The sequence below is a fragment of the Protomyctophum parallelum genome (assembly GCF_964188405.1).
Source record: "Protomyctophum parallelum genome assembly, chromosome: 10".
Lineage (NCBI taxonomy): Eukaryota > Metazoa > Chordata > Actinopteri > Myctophiformes > Myctophidae > Protomyctophum > Protomyctophum parallelum.
In genome coordinates this window covers 22,992,909-23,017,687 of record NC_139704.1, presented here as the reverse complement: position 1 = coordinate 23,017,687, position 24,779 = coordinate 22,992,909, and the positions used below count along the sequence as shown (strand labels likewise).

General features: G+C 46.0%; 1 protein-coding gene across 1 annotated transcript in view; it reads right to left on the bottom strand.

Annotated features, from left to right (window-relative positions):
• Positions 1-24,779, bottom strand: part of inpp5a (inositol polyphosphate-5-phosphatase A) — a 206,581-nt gene that overhangs the window by 30,759 nt on the left and 151,043 nt on the right. The window contains 3 exon segments of the mRNA XM_083774951.1: positions 315-388; positions 11,121-11,195; positions 11,866-11,961. Coding sequence (XP_083631077.1) covers positions 315-388; positions 11,121-11,195; positions 11,866-11,961 — 245 coding nt within the window.

Genomic DNA, 24,779 nt, shown 5'->3' with positions numbered 1-24,779 from the left:
AATATTATGTTACTACAAATCACATGCTGTGGTTGATAGAAACTTGTCTGTCTGTCTGTCTGTCTGTCGTGCATGTTTTTGATTGATTGATTCAATACTTTATTAGTCAGAAATGTAAACAGTACAGAGTACAGTGTCAGTCATACACTTAATCTAAAAAGATATCACAGAAAAAAAGTCCTTGCAGTCTTGTTTCCATTCAGGTCCAGGGTGTGTGTGTGTGTGTGTGTGTGTGTGTGTGTGTGTATGTGTGTGCGTCCGTCCGTGTGTGTGTGTACGTGTGTGTGTGTGCGTGGGCGGACACCGTTCCATACCTGGGCGGGAATGAGATCTCCAGCTCATACAGCCGCTCCTTGAACACCGACAGCTCCTTGTCATATTCTAAAAGCTATGGGGAGAGAGAGAGAGGGCAAGGGGAAAAGGGATAGAAAGAGGTATAAATAAACAGTTTGTATGATTAAAATGGTTATTAAAGAGCGGAAGGAAGGATTTACTGTATGTGAGTCACTGCTGCAGTGCTGGCTAAGGCTGGAGGCTAAGTCCAGACTCCAGAGTGTTATGGCTTCTTACTCTTTGGTCGTTACTTATATACTCTTTGGTGCTTTTATCTGGAGGTGGAGTAAGTAGACAGATGTTTTTATTTTTTGTTCATAGTTATATTTCCTTAAAAAAAGTATTCGAGAGACAAGAAGGTGGCCGTAGACACCGGTAGCCAAAGTGTGATGTTATTGAGGGACCAGCGTTTCGGCAGGTAACTGTAGAAGGTAAAGATACCTTCTACAGGTTATACAGAACACAATGACAGTCACACACATAAAGATGGTGCCTGAGCACCTGCTTCAAATGGTATCAACCAATAATCACCAGTATGTTCTCATCAGGACCATGCAATGGAGGCAATATGGACATTTCCACATACTCGCCTATACCTACCGCGAGTAGGCGACTGGGAATCGCGGAAAGTGAAATGACGGCGCGAAACGGCGCTAAACAAGAACTTGGCTTCATGTTTACTTGCGTGGCCGGTTAAGACTGGGGTTAGGGTCAGGGTTAGAAGTCGGACAAGACGCCAAACATGACGTCGGGACAATGGCTGACAAGACAACAACATCGACATGTAGGAAATGTCCACACTGGCTCCATTTCATGGTCTTGATAACGGAGATTAAATAATCTGATAACAATCAGAAACCGCTAGGCTGAGATAGTCATACAACCAATCACAAGACAAACGTGGCTCTAATCTGAGTTATGTCCCTGCCAAAACATTGGTTTATTTCTTTGTCTCTTGAAGACTACCAGTTAGGTTATTCTGCCGTGTGCCGGCACCACCATAAGGACATGTGTGCGTAGCATTCTCGTGCACATTAGTTACCCCCCCCCCCCCAGGTGTTTCTGCCTTAATTGACAGGTACAGTGTAGAGAGAGACAGAAGACAAAACCTATCAAATGTCATTAATCATTATGTGTGAGGGACAGAGCGAGAGACAGAGAGAGACAGAGAGACAGAGAGAGAGAGAGAGAGAGAGAGAGAGAGAGAGAGAGAGAGAGAGAGAGAGAGAGGTTTGAGAGGGAATGTTCAAGAGAGATGAGCGGAGTCAAAAAACAACGGCTGTTCCATCCATGTACCACTGACCAGCACATTTATAGGGGACTGACCACCTTTGCGCGTGCGTGTGTGTGTTAATATGTCCCTCTAGTCCTACTGGGGTTCCATCTCTCCATACTGACAGGGGATCTACAATCTCTTCATCAATCATGTCTCCTCACACAGCTGTACTCGCTCACTAGTGTGTGTGTACACACACACACACCCCAATCCCCCCCACCCCCCTTTTCCCCCGAAAACCCATAAATCATTTGTGAAAAGTGCAATTAGCAGCTTCTTGTACACATTAATTATGTGGGAGATGAACAGGTATAGCAGGCTCCACCTGCATGACTGCCTCTCTGAGCGACTGACAGCCGTGCACACGTTTCCTTTCCTTTCCCTGGACCACCACGGACGCCATTCTCTCCGTCCCTTCTTTCCGTCCTTTATACGCTGGAGCCGACCGGGACACATTTGTTCGTTTAGTGCCAAATCGAGCCTCGCGTTTAAGAACGCACTTCAAAAACACGAGGCGACGATTACTACGCCCCAATGAAGACCTTAACGTTGAGCGTGCGAGCGTGATGGGTGCTGGTATACAGACGTTAATGACGTTACATTGGTGTATTACACGAAGCGCCCCGCTGAAAGGTACATAATGAAACATCTAGTGGAAACGTCAACGCGTACATGGATAACACTGGGCCCGGGACACTGCGGAGGCGTGGAGGGAGGGGGGGTTGGGGGGGGATGTCGTGAAACTACAATGTTTCATCTGCGGTGGACGACTACTGTAATCTATCCATGCTCCTCCTGACACCTTTATGTTTGCAAGCCGTGGAGTAAGAGTACGGACGGATATCTGTTCTGCTCTGCATACAAGCATGAGTGGACAAAGTGTACTCAAATGTTTTACTTAAAGGAGCATTCAGTGATTTGGAAAACCGCCCGGTCCGCCACGGTAACAAGATGTGCACGTGCACACGCTCTACAGTGGGGGGACACGCGCAACAGGCCAACAGCATGCGTACCAAGGCACGCCCCCACTCAATCATGATTGGAGGAAGGCCCCTCTCATCCTGATTGGATGAAGGCTGGCTAACCCTAGCCAAAAACGAAACCCAAGGTTTTTTGACCCCAGGGGTTAACACACCGAACACCCAGGGTTATTTAATCCATTAAATCATAGCGCCCAGCGATTTATATCAGCGGAGCACATTTAGCAACAGGACCGGATGTTATCCCGGATGTGGCTGAAGTAGCTTGGTGTAGCCAAAACACTCTCGAGGCCATCGGCAACAACGGGAGGTATGATTAATTCTAACGCGACCGCGGTGGGCCGTCTAACACAATTTCTTTCTTAGAATTGGACGGAATGATTTAAATCAAGAGTTATTTAGTATATTAGTTATTAGTATAGTTTTAAGATTTTCGATCTCATCGGCAAAAAGGGGGGGAACATTTTCGATGACGTCCCACCGGAAAATAACATTGAGTGTTGCGCAACAGACGCTCCCAGCCTGCGATCGGTTTTGATATCAATAATCTCCGTCTTTTTGATGGCGCTGGGCGTTACTAATTGAAAGGACGGAGAACTCCGTCCTGTGCGCTCAGGGTGTCATGGGGACAGGGAGGAACTCCTTATATGGTCAGCACACCTTATAGTAGGGAGGATTATATATACAAAATAAAATGATATTTTAATTAAGTTAAATCACTGAATATACCTATAAGTAAAAGTATCAATAATGCAATGTAGAAATACTCTAAGTAAAATTCCAGAATTCTAAATGTATACTCGAGGAAAAGCACAAAAGTATTGGCGTCAAAAAGTACTCAATAAGGCAAAATGTCTGATTTCAAGTTTTCAACTGTATACAAAAATGTGTATTTCGGCAAATTTGTAGATCGGCAAATTTCAAATGGCCAAAATGTGTATAGGGCTGAATTGGTTACAATTGGAATATTTGACATATTCAAGTAAAGTACAAATACCTCAAAATTGTATTTATAGTAAATGTACTTAGTGACTTTCCACCACTACATACAAGTGGTGCGAGGACAATTATTGTGAGGAGATAAATGTATGCATACATACATACTGTACATACATAGGTACGTACCTAACATAAAGTAGAATGTATGGGAACTTGGGAAGCCAAAGTGTGTGTAAACGTGTGTGCATGGGTTTTACTTCCACTATGCGTTCCTCTACGTAAGTTATCATCTTTTCATATCAAGGCCCATTATTTATTCTGCATCTGAGTTACGGACCACCATCTGATGAGATTCAGCCTCTCAGACCCAACACTAAAGAATATTTTTGCACACAATTTGGCAGACGATCAAAATAACAATTCTTCTACATTCTCTAATTATGTAGACTTCTTTTAAACTATAAGGAAAGCAGATGTTTAACAATAATGTAACTATTGAGAGTGTAAAATGAAACCAAATGGACCCGTATTTGGTTTCATTTTACACTCAAGACCACCTGGAACCCCCCCCAAGGACCACTGGTGGTCCCCGGACCACTGGTTGAAAACCACTGCTCTGAGTGTATAAGTGTGTGCGTGTGCACATGTGCCAGTGGTGTAGAACAGTGGCCATTACTTTCCGGGCGGAGAGAGAGAGGAGGGGGCTCTCTCTCTCTCTCGCTCTCCCAGACAGAGTCTCGGTGGTTCAGGAGGGCAGATGTGGCGCATCTATCAAACTCACACAGCCGGGGGTCACCGGAGAGGCTCACACACTGTGGATGAGGAATGGAGAGCAGGGGAGATGCACCCCCCGGTCCCCCACGCTCCACTGTACAACCCATCTCACCGCCGTATTACAACATCCCATAATATCTGGACATGTGTGAGTGAGTATGTATGAGTGTTCTCTCTCTGTGCGTGCGTGCGTGCGTGTGATAGAGAGAGAGAGAGAGAGAGAGAGAGAGAGAGAGAGAGAGAGAGAGAGAGTCCTTTAACGAAGCCTATATTTAACTTTTGTGTACACTCACATATTCTTCAGGACATTACATTACAAAATGACATGCTTTGGGTACTCACAATAATATTAAAAATGCTCAATGCTACACAAGAGGTTCTCATGTCCCCACCTCTCAACAAACTGTTCTAGACAGGAAATCAGTTTATAGTAGGCTAACTCTATTCTGAGACGATCAGTGCTTTTGCCATGAGTTCTGGGTCTACTGACCCTCCTTGCATTTTGTTCCTCCTAGTAAGCCATGATGCTAATTTTTACCTGTGCAAGTAAAACGTTCAGCAGGCCCACTCGTCTCTTTTGTGATGCTTTGTGCTATGGCCCAAAAATAAACATTTCATCATTGAGCTCTTCATTAAAACTGTTAAACCATCTCTGTTAGAGAGAGAGGAACTGGAAAGGTAGAATGAGAGACCAGATGAACAGCTCTTTACTACAAGTGTGTGTAACGTACAGGATTAATGTTAATCTGCGTTGGATTTATGTTGTGGCAAACTACGTAGGTTTTCATGCAAAGGCTTTCCTGATGTTGAAATGTGATGATGAGAGTATACTTTTATTGAATGTTAGTAGGGTTGTCCCGATCCGATCACGTGATCGGAAATCGGGGGCCGATCGCATCGTTTTCAAATGATCGGAATCGGATCAGGAGAAAAATAACGTGATCGGGACATACCTATAGTATCAATATTATATCCATATCATGATATTAAACTGGATATGGTCTGTGATTTTGGATGTTGTACTATTGTGAATCGGTATCCGCAGATACTCCAAATCAAATGATCGGAACCGGATCGGGAGTTTTGAAAAGTGATTGGGACGTCCCTAAATGTTAGTATGAATCGTCATTGCAGTCATTGCAGGCCAAATTAACTCATGTAAAACGCAGAGCATTTGCAATGCGATGTTGCATGAATAAACTGATGCGCCGAAGCTTTTCCATGATCCATGATCATTTGCAGTGTGTTTGTTTACCTGCATGCATGTGTGTGTGTGGCTGGCCATGTTAGGTATACGTGCGTCGTGTTCACAGTCGCGTTTGTTTGCGCCGGGGCTAAAAATCACCTCGCATCACACCGAGTGTTTTACAGCTTTCAAGTGGCAGCAGATGAGCCACTTGAACTGTTGGCGAGCGACGGTGAACCATGCGCTTCCATGAGGTAGGCGTGTGTGTGTGCGCGCGTGCGTATGTGTGTGTGTTTACGTGTGTGCGTCTTAAATGAATGTTGAGTAATTCATTTATGTGACTGGAAAACCCTGCGGGCAGAAATTTCACACTACATTTCATCCTGGGTCAATTAAGCATAATGATTTGCTGGTCTGTTAGGTCAGCATGAAGGAGGGGAGGGGGGGGTGGAGACACACACACACACACACACACACACACACACACACATATTGGTTCAAGGCCTTGTGGTGTTATAAAGCCAGGCGTAGTTTGTCTGCCAAGAAATGACCTTGGTAGTGGCATAGTGGGCTGGATCAGCGACTGGTACAGCTTATATCACAGACAAGATAGGGGGCGGGGTGGGAGATGAAGAAGTGTCTGGTGGTAAAAAAATAAAAAAAACCTTTTCAGGAGTTCCAAATCTTGACACCCCCCCCCCCCCCCACCCCCCCACACACACACACCTCAAGTTTGCAGCAACGCTTGTCCACTGCCAGTAATTGTGAGTTGATTTACGCCTTGTCAAATATCCCTGGTGACAACACCTGCTGCCATTAAAAGCCATCAATAAACGCCGGGGTGAGAGGTCATTTAATTTGATTTTTACACCTTGCACTTGGCTTTCATTGCGGTGGCCATATTTTTTCTTCTTTTTTATGAGATCTTCATTATTTTGTGCGGAAAAGCGATAAACTGTCACTGTCTGCTAGGGTGTGTGTGTGTGGGGGGGAGGGGGCAGAAGGCCAAGCAAAACAGAAGACTTCCCCACACACACACACACACACACCCACCCACACTTTTAGTTTTAAGGGTAACTGTTGTATAATTGCAATATTACACTCGATATTGCAGTGATGCTTGCGGAACTCGACTATGTCTCATTCCTGACTGCATCATTGTCGTGGCAATAATCAAATTAAACCACACCCTCTCGTGTAATATTGCTTAATTAATTCATTTTGAAGCTGTGATTAATCCGATTTAAATTTTAATCATTTGACAGCCCTAATATATATATATATATATATATAGTTTTTTTAATATACCTGCCTACTTTTAATTTGACTGCTGAACCCGACTTTCCCGTACTAATTGATAAAGACCTCTTTCCATGCCGAACCCGATTCGTTTTATTCGCCAACTTTGATAACTTCCAAGACACACTGGGATACGTCACACGTTTAGATCACATGACCAAAACAAAACCACTGACGCTCGCGTCTCAGGACTGCTGGGAAATAAGAGTCTCAATGCAATCCTATTGGCGGTGCGCCATACGGGTCGCTGTGTTTCTCTGTCGTTATCAACGGCGCTTGTGGAATATTATATTACCCGACACTAGGAAAAGCGACCACGTTATTTTAATGGGAGACGATCGTGAAATGGAGGTATACCTTCACAACCGGGTGATTCTTCAAAGGCTAGTGGAAAAACTGCGGCAGTGAAGTTACTTTGACGATGGAAAACTTCCACACTAAACATGTTAAATTAAGTGATTTGGAAAAAAACGGGTCCGCCCCGGACCACGCTCTACAGTGGCCAACGCAACAGGCCAACAGCATGCGCACCAAGGCCCGCCCGCTCGATCCTGATTGGAGGAAGGCCCCCTCTATCCTGATTGGATTTAGGCTTTCTCATCCACTGGGGATAGGGAGGAACTAAGTATATGGTCAGCACACACTATAGTAGGGAGGATTATCAAAAAAAAAGGAAAAAAAAGTGATATTTGAATTAAGTGAAATCACTGAATATACCTTTTAATCCAACTCAAACACACGACTAACAAGAGGCACTCATGTGTCAGTGGAGACAAATTAAAACCACCCACATCACAGTGAATTAGACTACATCTCACAGGCAGAGAGATACAAGAGGTGGTCAGTCAATACCTATAAAAGTCCAGTAAAGCCATTTCGGAATAGCAGCGGTCGAAACCAAGAGACCCCCTGTTCAGCACGGCTTCGGGGTTTATATATCCCCGTAAGGTCAGGTATTTATTTAGCATGGACCGCTGTATTACCACTTAAGAGCCCTTGACAGGTAAAATATGAAGGAAGTTTGGAGCTGGAGCGGCGGTCGCTTGCCATTTTATTTATTTATCTATCTATCTATCTCCTCCTCATCTTTAAAAAGTCCTGTGGCTGTGAGTAATGCTCGCGGGCGACGCCGCGAGCATGACAAGGAGGAGCGAGGCCAGACAGCGAGGTTCATCACTCCCCCCCCCCCCCCCCCCCTCCAACAACCCCCCCTCCCCACACACACCCTCACCCCCAAACACACACACCCTCCCGCCCGCCACGGCCGCTCTCCCATCTGCCGGCACCGCGCTGATAAAGTCACAATAAAGAGATACTGAAACAAAATCAATGGCACACAGGATGCGATGAGCCCAAAGGGGTGTGTGTGTGTGTGTGTGTGTGTGTGTGTGTGTGTGTGTGTGTGTGTGCACGCATGCTCGTGTGTGTGTGAGCACAAGTGGGCAGTGGGAGAGAACAGTAGATTCCCCCGACACTGATGCGGCACAACACATACACACAGACACGCACACGTGTGCACGCAAAACACACGCATGTCCAGACGGACTCCTTGCCCCCTCCCACTCTTTGCACCTCCCATCACTACACAGGAGAAGCAAGCACCCACACACACACACACACACACCTCCCTCCCGGTGGCCCCCGCGACATCCAGGAGCACCCCCGGAAAATTTAATCTTCCCAAATACTCATCAGGGCTCTCCATCGTCCCGGTGTGACAGCGCGGGGGATAATTAATTATACAATTTCGATGGGAATATCGACTAAACAAACCTATTAATCATAGCAAAAGTCAATAGGCATGGACACATTCAATCATGTCCCAGCCAATGATTACTCCTCTCAAAATACAATAATTATTTTCAAGAGCTGCCTCGAATTAAATTTCTGTCAAGCCGGTACAAGTCTAGTAGTTGATGAAGGATGCAATGGATTTTCTCTCTCTCTCTCTCTCTTCTCTTCCCCTCCGTGGCCCAGTGGAAGAGTAGGGGAGAGGAGGGAGGGGACATTTATCCTTTTGGAAAGGTAGTTTGTTTTATAAGGATCATAACACGGTGTGTTTAACTAGACCATGACCATCAGATTATCTCTGATACCCCCATTATGTCATCCATCTTGCCTGGCTCGGTGAGGGAGGAGGGGGGAGAGGGAGGAGGGAGGGAGAGGGAGGAGGGGAGAGAGAGGGAGGGAAAAAAGATAGGTAGAAGGAAGGAGTATGCCTCTGGAACCTTTCCACAGTATAAGCAACTGATGTACCTACACTACAGTACAGAAGTGGTTCTTAAAGTGGGCTCTGGGGGGGGGGGGGGGGGTCCTTGGAGGAGGGGGTTAGTGGCTCCCCAGCTAAATGAGTTGACTCATTATAACTCATTAATTTCCGGACTCCCCGAGGGGGTTGCGACCCCCAGGTTGAAAACCCCTGCATTATACTACCAGGTAGCGATATCCCGACATTAATCCCGATACAGCCCTTATTTGTCATATCGGTATCGGAGAATATGCCAGTCTAACCAACGATCTGACACAGGGGTAAGGGGTCGACACTATAGCAGGTAAACCAAATATCTCAAAAGAGAGTCTCTACTGTTATTTGGTAAAAGATTTTGCCACCGCGATGTTCCCTTCTTTAGTTATTGGCAAGCTGTATATAGCCAAAAACGCTGCCTGGGATCAGAAAGCAGAGAAAAAAATATTTAGACCAGACCAGGTCCCTGGCACAAAATATATTTTCTGATGGGGACTTATTTTTTTTTGCTATTCAGACAGCCATGACAGACAGCAATGAGTAAAACGCTCCCATAAAAATTTAGTCTCTGTGACACATATAGTGGCCACAATCTGCATTCAAAGATGTTCCTAGAAGCTTTGGCATTGGTTGAAAAAAAACCCGGTCACAATGACCAATCAGGAAGGAAGTAGACAGGCAAATTGACCAATGACAAATCTTCTAGGAAAATCTTTGAATGCAGAGTGCGGCCCCTAGATGTGTCACAGAGAAAAAATATTTTTGGAAGCGTTTTACCTATTGCTGGCTGTCTGAATTACCCCAAAAAACAAACTAAAAACTAAAAGGTAATTGAAAATTTGACATATTATTGCTTATAGCAGCTTTAAGCAAATGATAAATGTACATTTTGGGGTCCTTGACATGTGTGAGAACAGTGTTTTTTCTCCTACGCAGCTTTCCTAATAAAAGTGGTATATCTTTCCATGGTATTTCATAAGATGAGGAGCATAATTTCACTCGGCATTCTCCATTAGCTAATTTGAATGTACTGTACCAGCTCCAGTGTTGTTATTTGTGTAATGGGGAAATAGTTTTATTTGCGTTACTCCCTAATATGAAGCTAGATCTCACGGTAACAAAGCTAGACATTAATCACTTACACATTTCCCTAGAATGCCCCCCCCCCCCCCCCCTTCCAGTCTTTAAAGACATTTTCTCGGTTTGCCACAACCACAGGATAAACACAGAGGGTATAGAAAACATTACCTACAATTGTCCTTTTTCCGAGAGATAAACATGCTCTTTCCTAAATCAATGGCCATACAAACAATCCTGTATGCATGATTGGTGTGTGTGTGTGTGTGTGTGTGTGTGTGTGCGCACACACACACACACACACGCACGTTTGTTTGCGTGTGTGTGTGCATGTGTTTGTGTGCGTGCGCACACGTGTCCTTCATTTAACAAGCTCTTATCTTCGAGCCACTTACAGTAATATACAGCCTTATAAAAGTGGAAGTGTGTATCAGGTGTGTATTCCAGCGCAGGCACTTAAACACTAACCTCATCCACACTCGCGTCTCATTTAAGAGGCGCTCCAAAGACATTTGACCCCTCAGGCTGGGACAACAAGAAGAGTGTGTGTTAGGACAAGGAGATAGGAGGGTGTCCGTCCGTCCGCGCCTCCGGTCCCTACTGTAAAGCCTGAGTTATACTAACACCAAACATAGCTGATCTACAAGCTCACAACACGTCGCGCAACTACAGTAAATCAAGCTCGACAAATCCCAATTATTGTGTGTGTGTGTGCAAATTGTTCTACCTTTGCAGTAACACCAACGGACATGCTATCAAAGAGCCGTCAAATCAAAGTGCAACTAAATAGCGTTGGTTCACTTCATTAGTTGCGTGTCATTCACGTGTGTTGAACTGAAATGTGGCGAGTGCCGGCAGGCCGTTGTGAGTGGGCTCAACAGAAGCTCAGAGAGAAAGTCGATAAAATATATTAAACAAAGTAATAAATAAAAGGAAACCGGGGTGGGGGGATATTATGATGGGAATTGGATGAATGCGTTATATGGTTTATGAAACAGTGGGGTGACTTACCGAGGTCCCATTGTTTTCCCGGAAAACGTCCTGGTTGACATAATTAAAAAGCTTCTTTTCAAGTTGAAGAACAACCTAAAACAGAGAGGGGGGGGGGAGAAACCGTGCTCTGATTAATAGATATACTAATGTGAACTGCACTTTGTAATTAGAGCGCTAATGAACTGAACTGCACCACGGCGACTGCGAGTGAGCGCTGTTAATTCTACACGTGTCTCGTTGCGGCGTCGAGCCTATTCACACTGAAACCACCTGTAAGCCGCCGAGCTGATTTAATATGGCAGAGTGCTTTTCCCCGCGAATATGTATTTCAACAAAATGGACTGCACTCAAGGGCAATTCATTCATTTAGCTCTCTTTCATAATATCAAGATGGGTATTTTGTGGCACTGCTTGGCATTCGTTTTACAAAGCAATTGAAAGGTGAACCACTAATTACACATCTTGATATAAGACCGTTTACGCTGAATGATTGAATTACAACATATTTGCCATGAAGTTAATTCATTTTTTTTTCTCCCTTGAAGAAAATAGTCTGCAATGTCTAGAGAAATCAATTTTGCTCAGTTAGTAAATGGAACTTAGGGAAAATCGAATTTTCTTATTGCGTGATTTATAATTTTGACTTCAACGTGGACATACCCCCGTTGATGTTTGATGGGATTATTTTCCACGTGGATGGATAATTTACTTCTATATACCGTTTGTTTCCTAATGATAGAGAGATGTGATTTAATGTATATACCTCTCTGTCATTGTCGCTTTCTCTGAATATTAGCTTGTCAACTTCGTCGGTTTCGGTGGCTCTGACTGTCTGCATGGTGGTGGTGGAGGTCAGCCTCTGTAGAGAGAGGGGGGGGGGAATGAGGGACGTGATCACATAAAACAAGAAGCAGAACCACAGCCAACTTCCCTTAAAGGGACACTTCACCCTTTTTGCTAAAAATATATATGTTAATGACGTTTAGAAGATTTAGAACAATTTCCTGGGCACCTTTATTTTATGGAGGGACAGACAGTAGGCTGACATGAGATGGGGAGAGAGATGGGGGGGGGGGTGACATGCAGTAAGGGCTGTCGGGATAGGGAGTCGAGCCCGCGGCACACTGCCAGACTGGATTACCAGCCAAGGTGCCTGGACCGCTGAGACAAGGCCCAGGCCATTTCCTGGGGGTCTTTAATGTGTGTAATATGTGGTTTTTAGCAGTGTATTACACCACATATTACACACAGTAAAGACCCCCAGGAAAGGGTTCTAAATCTTCTAAACGTCATTAACATATATATATATTATGTATACATATATATATATATATATATATAAATATTATAAGTGTCCCTTTAAGACAAGAGCAGGCGATGACTGTCCACAAAACAAAAACACATACTGAAAAAAATTGACATATAATGGATCTCTTGTCCACTAGTCCCTTCCTAACATTTTAGTCTACATTTTATGTGTTGACGAAATTGTCGATATATTCAGTCTTAGTCATCGTAGCTTAGTTTCCATTTAGTTTCGTCAGTGAAAAAAGGTAGTCGACGAACATTTTTAGTTGACGAAAACAACACTGGCAGATATACAGTAAAGTTACACACACACACACACACACACACACACACACACACACACACACACACACACACACACACACACACACACACACACACACACACACACACACACACACACACACACACACACACACACACACACACACACACACACACACACACACACACACACACACACACATTTGAGTCAAGCCACTCGTTCACTCCTCAATGTCTCCCCTGCAGGGTTGAGTGGGAGAAAAAAAAACACAAATCCACACAGGCAATATTCATACACATCTATTTATGGCTAGTTGATAATGCTGGCGTACTGTATCACACAAGCCCTCTGGCACCCAGCGCCATACAGCACACTGCTGCCTGCTACGCATTTCAATGATTTTTAAAGGACTATTCTACAAAGGAACCACCTCACTGTCCCCCCTCTTTATCTAGCTCTATGTACTGACCCTATGGACCGTGTGCATGCTTAAATTCCCCTTTGTGGACTCCTTTTTAACAATTAGTTAAACATTCGACCATCTGTGTTTGAAGACAGTTGAATGAGGTAATCCTACTCCGGCCAGTGGTTCCCATACCACACTGCGGGGACAAGGCCGGCCGGGCAGCAGCACCCTTATTGAAATTCAAAGCACAGATTAGATAATCGGGTCAAGCCAATATAAACGGGGGCCGGAAAAAAAGGCCCCTTTAGAATGAAATGTCACAAATCAGTCCTGCTTCGGACCCTGAAAAAAAGGGGAAAAAAAACACGGCAGATTAGGATAAACACCGTGCCCTCAGAGAAAGTGAAGCAACCATCATCAAGTCGCCCACCCCACCCCCAACCTGCGGACCCCCCCCCCCCTCACCTCCTCAAACCGGCCATCCCCTTCCCCCAAAAGCAACTTTCTAAAGCCCTAACAAATCGCTCCATCTTTCACTCATTTAGGCCTTCCAAATGGAGGGTCAATATGGTCCCCTGGCAGCCAAATGCTAATGCGCTTAAGTGCGCTTAAGCTGCTTTGTGCAATGAATAGGGCCAAAGAGGAGGCTAGAGAGAAGGGCAAGCCGGAGATACTTTCCCTGTCAAAAGTCATTGTAGCTGTACCCAACACTTCAGACAATCCAGGGGAAAAGTCATTGTAGCTGTACCCAACACTTCAGACAATCCAGGGGAAAAGTCATTGTAGCTTTACCCAACACTTCAGACAATACAGACGAAAAGTCATTGTAGCTGTACCCAACACTTCAGACAATACAGACGAAAAGTCATTTTTCACCATTGTTTACACCAAATTGTGTTGTTGCTGAGACACTTAATGTTCCATCAATTCTAGATATCAGTAACCGACATGACAGAAAATCAGATAAGCCTTTTCAATGTTCGCGACCGAGCTCTAATTTATGACTAGCTATATTACATATGACTATTAATGGGTATTCTATGGAGGATAACATAATGAGAATTATGTTATCCTAACGTCCTGCACCATGTGTTCCTTCTGAGCACACCAACTCAAAGCAATATATTTTTATTATGGCACAAAAACGACTTCTCTTGAATTGAAGCGCGGCTCAAAATGGACCCACAATGACAAAAATCCTCAGCGTTAAATCGGTCAATTTGTAACTGCACACGTGCAACCAAATGGACCCTCGCCGGTCCACGTGGTTGTACTTTGCACACTCCCGAGTTAAATGCACACTGAGGATTTTACGGTGTATTGGGTTCCTTCTCATTCTTCCTCGTGAGCCCCCCTTCTGTCGCCTGCTTTGTAAATCCAAAATCTGTGCAAGCAGAAATCCCAGGCCAATTCACAGGCAGGCTGCACCAGTGCACTCGGGGCCAACAACCAGCATAGCTTATTGGTCTGGGGGAAAAAAACAGAGCTTTGATATTAGGAAGGCAGAAAGAGAGCCTCCATTCTTCTTCAAATGATTTCTATAATCCAGCAAGTGAGGTTTAGGTCTAATAATAATCTGTTGCTGCAATGCAAAGGTGAATGTTACTTACAGTATAGCACATGACTATGTAGACATGAATGTAGACTTTGAATTGGATAGTAATGGAATTAAATCATTCCCAGTGAGATCAAAAGGTCCACTCTGGTTTTGCATTCATGTTACTACCCGTGCCAACTGTCCTTGCACGAGAGCATCGACTAGTTGTTGTACAATACGTTATTGTTGGACATTCTGGGTGCAAACAGAAAATGAAATGTTTTGCATGTCCCATGTCAGGCCAGACAATTCCTCCACAATCTGTGAATGTTACCAAGTCTGTAACTGCGCCTTGCAAAAGCTGCGAATGCAAGATGTCATCCGGAATTTCTGTTCATGAAAATATATTTTCGACTAATTTGATTGACTGTAAATTTGATTGACTGAAAATACTGTAAAGAATAATGGACAAAGTGACGCCATTGGTTTGTACAGACCCGTTTTGAAGCCTGCATTTCAAGGATTTCAGAACCCCCATCTTTGTATATCCGGTTGTGTGTTATGTGGGCTGCATGTAAATACTTCTACTTTTCGGCAAAGGTTTTTAGTGCAGAGAAAAAACAGATAGGGGGCCTACTATAGACCCCTGGGGAACCCCTCCGGTCAACTAAGTACAGTATATAGAATGTAAGTGTTTCAATAAACGCAATAGATTGTAATGTGTGGCATCATTCTTATGTCCACTCCGACATCTGACGTGTCCACATGGAGCGTAATGGCCGTAGAACGGTGGTGGTGAATTGATTTATCCATTCATATGTTCATTGACTATGACCGATCAGTGTGTCACGGCGATCAGTGGCAGCTGATTGCACGTCATTGATATTGATCACTGATCCCCCCCCCCCCCCAACCCGTCCCGTCCGTTCTGTCAGTCGCTGCCATCATGAGACGGCCCAAAAGGGGAATAAATGAGAACCCGCATGCAGTCACTTAGCGCCCAGATCACTGCTCTGTCCCAGTGCCAGCACAGCCCAGGTGTTAGCACCCAGATCACTGCAGGGACACTGCTCTGTCCCAGTGCCAGCACAGCCCAGGTGTTAGCACCCAGATCACTGCAGGGACGCTGCTCTGTCCCTCTGCCAGCACAGCCCAGGTGTTAGCACCCAGATCACTGCAGGGACGCTGCTCTGTCCCAGTGCCAGCACAGCCCAGGTGCTCCACGTGTAGAACAAGACATTTATGGAGAGAGAGAGAGAGAGAGAAAAAAAAAAGACAAATCAACACTCCATTCCCATGGCGGCCTGAGTGAACGAGGTGCGTGTGTGTGTGTGTGTGTGTGTGTGTGTGTGTGTGTGTGTGAGTGTGTTGTGGGACAGATTGTTGACCAGAAGTTAACCCTGTTCCTCAGGTCTAATTGTGGATCATGCATCTGGTAATCAGGGCTTGGTGGTAATGTGACTGCTGAGCTTGATATGAGGAGGGCATGGTGGTGGAGAGAGGCCCGCCCGCAATGAACAGAGCTCTCTCTCTATCTGTCTCTCTCCCTCTCTCCCTCTCCGCCCCCCCCCCCCCCCCCCCCCAAGTTGGCCCATCAAAGCGACTGTTTCCTAAGCGCATTACTTCCAAACACGCTCTCTCTCTCTACCCCCAAATTATATTATGATATTAACATGATTCGTTTTGAGTGCAATTGCCGGGCCCATTTGATACATGTGGGAATTAGCCGTGAGGTGGGGAACAGGACAAAGGTGGAAAACGGATCGTAGAAGAAAAAAAATGAAAACAAATTAGACCGTCTTTGCCATTCACACACTCGGCAGCGACCGCCTCTCGTGTAACGAAGCTTCCACAAAGTTTGAGTTTGCACTGCCGCTCTATAGTGTCACGGGGTGGAGGAGGTGAACGCTGAAGGCCTAGTTTAAGCCATTTAGACCTGAGGACGATTCTGACAAACCCATGTTTTCATGTCAAGGACCCCCAAAAATATATGTAATTGGCCGCCGACCCCCATCTGGAAATATGTTGTTCCAGGGACCAGGGTCCCCATCCCGAGAATGGGTTAAGAAGGTGATAAGGTGACCATCGAAACGGTGGTTAGTAAAAAAAACAGAGAAAATGTGAATTTGGGTGAGCCGCGGTGAGTTGCTTGTTTATCACAGTGAGGCGTGACACTATGTTGTAGTTTTCGGCGGTCATCTTATCACCTAAAACTGGAGTATGAATAAGGCCATGAGTGTTTGTGGAGAGTCCAGGGACAGGGTGAAGGAGGGAGGGGGGACAGGGTGAAGGCGGAAGGGAGGGGGGGATGAGAAGTTGCGCCAGGAAAGCATTGGCTCTGCGCTTCAATGGAGGGTAATCTCATGACTGTCGGAGGAGGAAGCGGCTGTTTAAAAGGAGCTCTCTATTCCAGATGCTCTCTTTAGAGGGGAGGTTAAAGCAATCTGTCCCACTTCAGAGACCAAAGAGCCACGCGCACACACGCACACACACACACGCACAACCAAGCCTCCTGTCACTCGCGCCCTGCCCCTCGGACAGATGGAGGTGATCCGTTTAGCCAACATGGCATAGTCTGAGCGTTAAAATTAACATTCAGGATTTTATTGTGTACCGACGCAACAACAAACACCACAACGCCACACCAGACCTGCACACAAGCGTCTTGGCACGAACGTCACAGTGCTTATAAGTGATGAACTGATGCCAACCTGCAGCTATACATGGAGGACTTATAAGTGATGAACTGATGCCAACCTGCAGCTACAAATGGAGAACTCTGCATCTACACTACACAACACTCGGCTCTGGTTTTATTCGGCAGAGCTCAATCCCATCATGTGGTATCTATTTTACTAATTCCTACCAAACGCAGTTCAACGGCAATAAAGATAATCAGTGCATATTGTGTGAATTCAACTTTCCAAGTTGGGCCAAGTTGGGCACTGGCCTACTTGGAAAGTTGGAAATGCATGCCCCACACAGTTATTACTTGCGCAAGCAGAGCGCGCAAGTAATAGTTTCGCCCGGCTCGTATGCACCGTCCCAGCCAACCCGCCACTTTTGATGCGTATGCACCGTCCCAGCAAATTGTGCCTGATTTGCTGGGACCAGATTACATGGTGTGTATATGTATAACTAGCTCTCAATGATGACGTAAGAAATATGTGGATTAAAGGACCCAATGCCAGAGTGTAATTGGTTTTCGATGGTGACGTAATGACGATACGTTTTAGTGTTGGGAGGATTAAAGGTAATGCTCCTGTGTATACATGTATGTAATCTGGCACCACTGCCGTATCAGGCAGTTTGCTGGGACGATGCATACGCATCAAAAGTGGCGGGTTGGCTGGGACTGTGTACGGCGCAAAGTAACCACAGTATACCGCTAATCAACTTACAAATTACATATGCATATATACATAGTATATGTGTATAGCTCTCAATGATGACATAAGAAATATGTGGATTAAAGGACCCAATGTAATTGGAGTCTATGCAGATGTCAGAACAGGCCAGCTTCATATATGGAGATCTGGGGGTAATCAGGTGTGATCAATTGTCTCATTTGGGTCCTGTACGGAGCCCGGGGCAGAGGCGTTTGTGCTGGTGTATCCCACCGACTCAAGGCCGGGCACTGCACTCCCCGTGGTGGTGTGGAACGTCACATTGATTGAATTGTGTCAAATTGAAACACTCATGAATTTATTGGTGGCGAACGGTTCTTGAGTTACGTGGATCAGAGATGTGGTGCATTTATAAAGTTTATAGTTTAAAGTTTATAAATAGATTATTTATAGATAAGTATGCAGCATAACTAACATTATGCAGTGTTTCCCCTGATAACCGCGGGCGTATAGGGCACAGCAGGCTGCCACACCTGTTGTCAACCTGACAACCTCACTGGCTTTCTTCATTACCATGACGCTACTCACCAAACTGCTTCATTAGCATGACGCTACTCACCAAACTGCTTCAATACCATGACGCTACTCACCAAACTGCTTCAATACCATGACGCTACCATGACGCTACTCACCAAACTGTTTCAATACCATGACGCTACTCACCAAACTGCTTCAATACCATGACGCTACTCACCAAACTGCTTCATTAGCATGACGCTACTCACCAAACTGCTTCATTAGCATGACGCTACTCACCAAACTGTTTCAATACCATGACGCTACTCACCAAACTGCTTCAATACCATGACGCTACTCACCAAACTGCTTCAATACCATGACGCTACTCACCAAACTGCTTCAATACCATGACGCTACTCACCAAACTGCTTCAATACCATGACGCTACTCACCAAACTGCTTCAATACCATGACGCTACTCACCAAACTGCCATTCCACCTAATATAATAAACCATGGAGTGCATTTAGGGTAAGGCAATTAAATCTCAATTGGGGGACAGAGAGAGAGAGAGAGGCAAATGAGAGAGAGATAAATAAATGACGACAATGACCTCATTCTTCATTACCAAAAGAAATAGGAGACAGGGGACCACCCGTTTTGCCCCCGGGAGCAGCATTGTCACAATGTGCCATTATTTTCCTCGCTGTGCCAACTAAGGTGGCGTTGCCAGCGACCGCTGGCAGGTTTAGCTCGAGGCGGTACACGCAACGACACGTCTCCCTCCCCCCCCCCCCCCCCCCCCCCGGCGTGCCACGGTTCCAATAACCCCCCTTCATCACGCCTGTCTGTAGCTGCGTTCATGATTGCTATACCTCTGCCCGAGGGGGTCAAGGGGGGAACCCGACGTGGGCAAAAACAAATCTGGCCCCTTGTTCCCCTGCCAGCTATTAACGCGGGACGGCCGGTAAATCAGCGGCGACCCCTCCCTGCCCCGTCTGCCTGGACAGCGGCCAGAGATATCCACTCTCTTCCCCCCCCCCCGCCCCCAACAGCAGGGCTAATTAATCCTAGCCAACACACAGTGGGATTCATCACTGCCACACCTTAGCAGGAGGACTTAACATGGAAGCACACGGACGGAGTAGTACACGTACACATACCATCACCACTGAAGGGCTCTCCTTTAGGACGCTATATACCGTAGCCTATCCATGACCCACGCTGGTCAATGGCTGACCCTGGGAAGCCTTGGCAGCTACTAGAAGGCAACCGCACGCACACAATACACACACTCCTCGTTTCCCATGAACCCTCTGTGTGTGTGTGTGTGTGTGTGTGTGAGAGGGGTTGATGGGCAGGCGGGCTGCGTCGTCGTAGGGGGTCCCGGGGCGGTGGTCACCGACCACGCCCACAGCCCATGACGGGGCCCGACAGAGAGGTAAAAAGGGGCGCGTGAGGTATAGCGATAATGTGCCCCCATTTATCTGGTGCATTATAACATCTGGGAAACTTCTACTAAAAACAATGGCGCGCTTTGAGGGCTGCCATTCTGGTTACCTTTCAGGACCTCTGCAGAGGAGAGCATTTGTCCCCCTCGGAATGGATAATGGACAGGCCACAAATCATTTAGGACAACAAGACGAAGGGGTGTGAGTGCGTGTGTGTGTGTGTGTGAGTGCATGTGTGCGAGAGAGTGCGCGTGCATGAATGTATGGATGTGTGTATGTTTTGTGAGTGTGTGTGAGAGTGTGTGTGTGTGTGTGTGAGTGTGTGTGTGTTCTCCCCCCCTGGTATTTAACTCCTCTGCTGGTCCTTTCTGCAAGGCCCCGCAGGACAAATTGCCCTGCATGGTTGTCTTTGAGAGGCAGTGCAGCGCGCAGAGAAAGGGACAGGGCTGAAACACAAGGAAACAGGCCCATAAAAATTCATCACTTTGACCCCCGTGACCTCCCCCGCTACTGGGGGGTTCTATACACACACACACACACACACACACACACACACACACACACACGCACGAGCGCATGCACAGACTCCAAGCTGGGAGCAAGCACCCTGTCACTACATGCACTCATACACAATTATACTTGCTTCCATTAAAAATAAATAATCAGCACTCTTTCTCGCTCGCTCTCTCTTTCACACATTTACTAAAAGACACAAATGCAAACTCTCTCTACCACACACACACACACACACACACTCCCACACACATTTTGCAGACACAAAGGCCATGGAAAGCTTTCTCCACAGGAAAAGACCACCAGATGCTTCATTGTGACTGCGTCTGTGTGTAAAGCAGTGGCAGTAAAAAAGAGGGTGGGCTCTCCTGTGGCGTATTAGAGCTCCAGCGTATAACTGAAGCACATTGTCTCATTGCCAGGCCTCTCGACACATTACTGCCACCTGTACAAAGAGAACCTAACGAGAGATTTAATCAGAGAAACCGCCTCCCCCCTCCCCCCCGCCGCCAATTTAAGTCAGCACTTTGAAACCAATTGCGGCAGATGTCGGCAAGGCTGTTTAACGTACACGGCTCTTCTGAACTGAAGCCCCCCCCCCCGCCCTCAATAAGGCCATACAGTCAAATCCACCCCAGTGCTCCTAATGTGGAATTCATTTGAATGTTGCTGGTTTGGGTTGTTACACTCCCAATAGGCAGCTTTGGAGGCTATAAACACAGCGAATCATGCCGATGCAATGGCCATTCACGGGTTTGTTTTTTCCTTGAATTCACATCTCAGGCTTAATAAGGACATTAATCCTGCGAACAAGAAGAAAACTAATTAAAATCCAACCTTGAGGCAATGATTATAGAACCTGCCAAAAGGCACTGGTATTGATACGAGTATAAACGCCTGCTAAGTACTCGGAGACACTGTGCAGCCTGTTAAATGTACCTGCATGGACACCGCCGCAACCACTCTCTGAAGATCAATCTGACTGAAATGGGGTTCGGGGAATTTGTTGTTGCCGGGGTCAATTAGAAAATATTGAAGACCCGATCGGTGATCAGTGATTTGTTGCGGTCCAATAAAAACTCATTCTGTGGAGTTCATTACCTCGCTATTCAATAAAGATCAGCAGCAAACAGTTAATGGAATAGTCTCGTCTTCTTCAGAAGGCTAAGGTGTTGATAGTTCAGACATGAACGAACATAATTATTCACAAATTAAAAGAAAGACGTGTAATGACTAAGACTAATTTAAAAAGAAAAAAAAAAGAAATGTTCTTAGTGCTTCTAATTTGTTAGACATGGTTGTATAGTTACATCCTGTGTATTCTTAAATGACTAATCAAGAAGTGCTGTGAGATAGGAAGGAACCGTACACAAACATTTCTAATTCTAATATATAAGTATAATAATCCAAAAGCATTTTTTCCCTTCTTAGCCTACTGTAAAAGTACCAGTACTGCAATATAAAAATACAATATTTTGATCCGAGACGTAGTGGAGTAGAAGTAAAAGTATTGCGAATCGTAAACACTCCATGCAGTAAAGTACAAATACCGGTACCTCAAAATTGTAATTAAGTAAAGTTACTTTCCATCACTGCAGACTTGGTGAGTTACAGTTATGGCTTTGTCAGGCCAGGCAGGTGACCAGCAGCAATCTGCCTCCCAGAGAGGGAGAGAGACCCTGGTGCACACACACACACACACACAGAGAGAGAGACAGAGAGAGAGACACAGAGAGAGAGAGAGAGAGAGAGAGAGAGAGAGAGAGAGAGAGAGAGAGAGAGAGAGAAAGAAGAGAGAAGAGAGAAGAGAGCACCACCCTTTAATTTGTTTGCACCATTTCATCTAAATGATGTGCTTGTCCACCAGGGCGAGAGAGGGAGGGACGGAGAGGGAGAGAGAGAGGAAGGAGTGTAAATTCAGCCAAGGAAAAGGGCTTTGGAAAGGAGAAAGGTATATAGGAAAGGAGGGGAGGGGTCTTGTCACCCCGCCACAGGGGCGCTAGGCAACCATCTAGTGGGTGGGCTTTGTGATACATTTTACCAATTTTTCATGCCCATCCCTCTTGATGTGACCCCCACTCTGGGGCCTTTATGCCGCTGACAGCTCTGCGCAGGAAAACATGCTGCGGCTCTGATAGCATGAAATCGGGGAACAAAGACCCCCGGGGAGAGGAGAAGGGGCCCGCCGAGGCGAGCTGTGCTCCGGTCCCGCCTGGCTCTGGACACAAACAGATGTTAGGGCCAGCCCCGGCCCTCTCGCCCCCCACCCCCCCCCTGAAAGAGGAGGCCTTGTCGGTGCAATGGGCCCCGAGATGCATTGTTTCACGCCTCCTCTAAGACAAAAAGAGAAGCCACTCCTCCTGAAAGAGACCGGGCAATATGGCCGTCACGGATAAATCACGGAGGGAGGGCTGAGGGAAAAGGCCCATGAATTCTCAATGTGCCACTTAATGGGCCCTCTTAAATATGATGGGATTATTTGTGCACCGGTGTGAATGGAGCCACGGCGACTCTTAATGTCACTGGGCAGAGTTGTTTAAAAGCCCAGGGTGCCAAACGCTGGCGTTTACAGCTGTGTTACAATGAGCCATTCTGTAGAAACATCTCTCTGTGACTGACGGTAGAGAGCTGCCCATCCAGAAACCAGTCACCATAGCAGCACTAGTACACTCGCAACGTCTTTATCTGCACGGATATATATACGGTGCTGTCATTTCTGACCGGCGTTTATTTTTGAGTGGTGCAACAACTCCTATAGACAGCTGTGTGTGTGTCCCTGTGTCCCAAGTGTCACTGTTGCACAGCCTAACACAAAGACACACACAGGCCAGGGAGGAGGGCTTGTACAGTACAGTACAGTACAGTACAGTACAGTACAGTACAGTACAGTACAGTACAGTACAGTACAGTACAGTACAGTACAGTACAGTACAGTACAGTACAGTACAGTACAGTACAGTACAGTACAGTACAGTACAGTACAGTACAGTACAGTACAGTACAGTACAGTACAGTACAGTACAGTACAGTACTCACTTCAGACAGGTCTGATTTCTCCAAAAAAAAAACCATCCAGAATGACATTAGACTTCCCTTCACCTATATACTGCCAGTCGATGGTTCACAAATAGTGAATTTACTGATTCACAAAGAAATCTCTCAGGAAAAAAGGACGGACTGATATGGAATACTGTAGCGTGAACTCAACTGCAGACTACAGAAACTAAACTGAACTGTAGTGGGGGAAAGTAGTGGGAATTGCTGGATGGCTGGCTGACATGCGTGCATACATGTGTGCATGCAGCATTACATAACCCCTGAGACAACATGCACCATCCTGGGACTCGCTTTGGCACCCCCTCCATCCTCGGGAAAGAAAAAACTATTATTGTGCAGCAGCAGCGCTGGCTTTGCAGAAGGAGTCCATTAGTCTTGCAGACTGACATCATACATGCAGGACTCTATGCAGCGGGCACAAAGACACATCCCTATCCTTCACAGATTATGCCACATCGCATTTGGACTAAATAAAAAAAAGTCAGTTAGCTGTTCCTTCCTGTGTGTTCAAAGGCCCAGGTCCATTCTGACTAACACAGGATGGAGGGAGGGAACCCATCCGTCTCAGGGAACTGCAAGAGACAAACGGACCAGGAAAAATCGAGAGGGGGGGGGGGGGGGGGGGGGGGGCAAAGCGAAAGTTGATCACGCATGATTTATAGGGAAATTACACTGCCGGAATAAAGTAGCGGTTAAAATAAGGGAGAAAAAAATTCAATATGACCGTTGAATCGAGTCGGACTGATTAGGTTATTTCAGAAATGACATTCAGTACTTTAATATTATGAGCATGATCTCGACAGCCATCACAGATGAAAGGAAATAAAATACAAGGCAAGAGTCTTGTATAGTCTGTCATCTTTAACAATCTGCTGATTGTGCAATGTATGCGTATATGCACACCACAATTACTCTATGTTCTTATTTTGACTTGCACTATACTCACTGAGGCACACACACACACACACACACACACACACACACACACACACACAGGGGGTGCAGTGCCGGTGTCGAGTCGGTCGGACCCGTGGTTGTCCAGAACCGTCGCTAAAAGGCCTCTGCCCGGGCCTGGACTGAGCCCCTGCATGCCCATGGGTCCATATATGGAGCTGGCCTGTTCTGACCTCACAAGTTCAACTTGGGCATGCCTGGCACAGAACTCCTCAAGCTGTCTGCATATACACCATATTTGGGCATGCCTATACAAAGAACTCCCAGGCCTGGGCCGGGCCCCTGCCCAGCGTCCATATATGGTGCTGGCCTGTTCTGAAC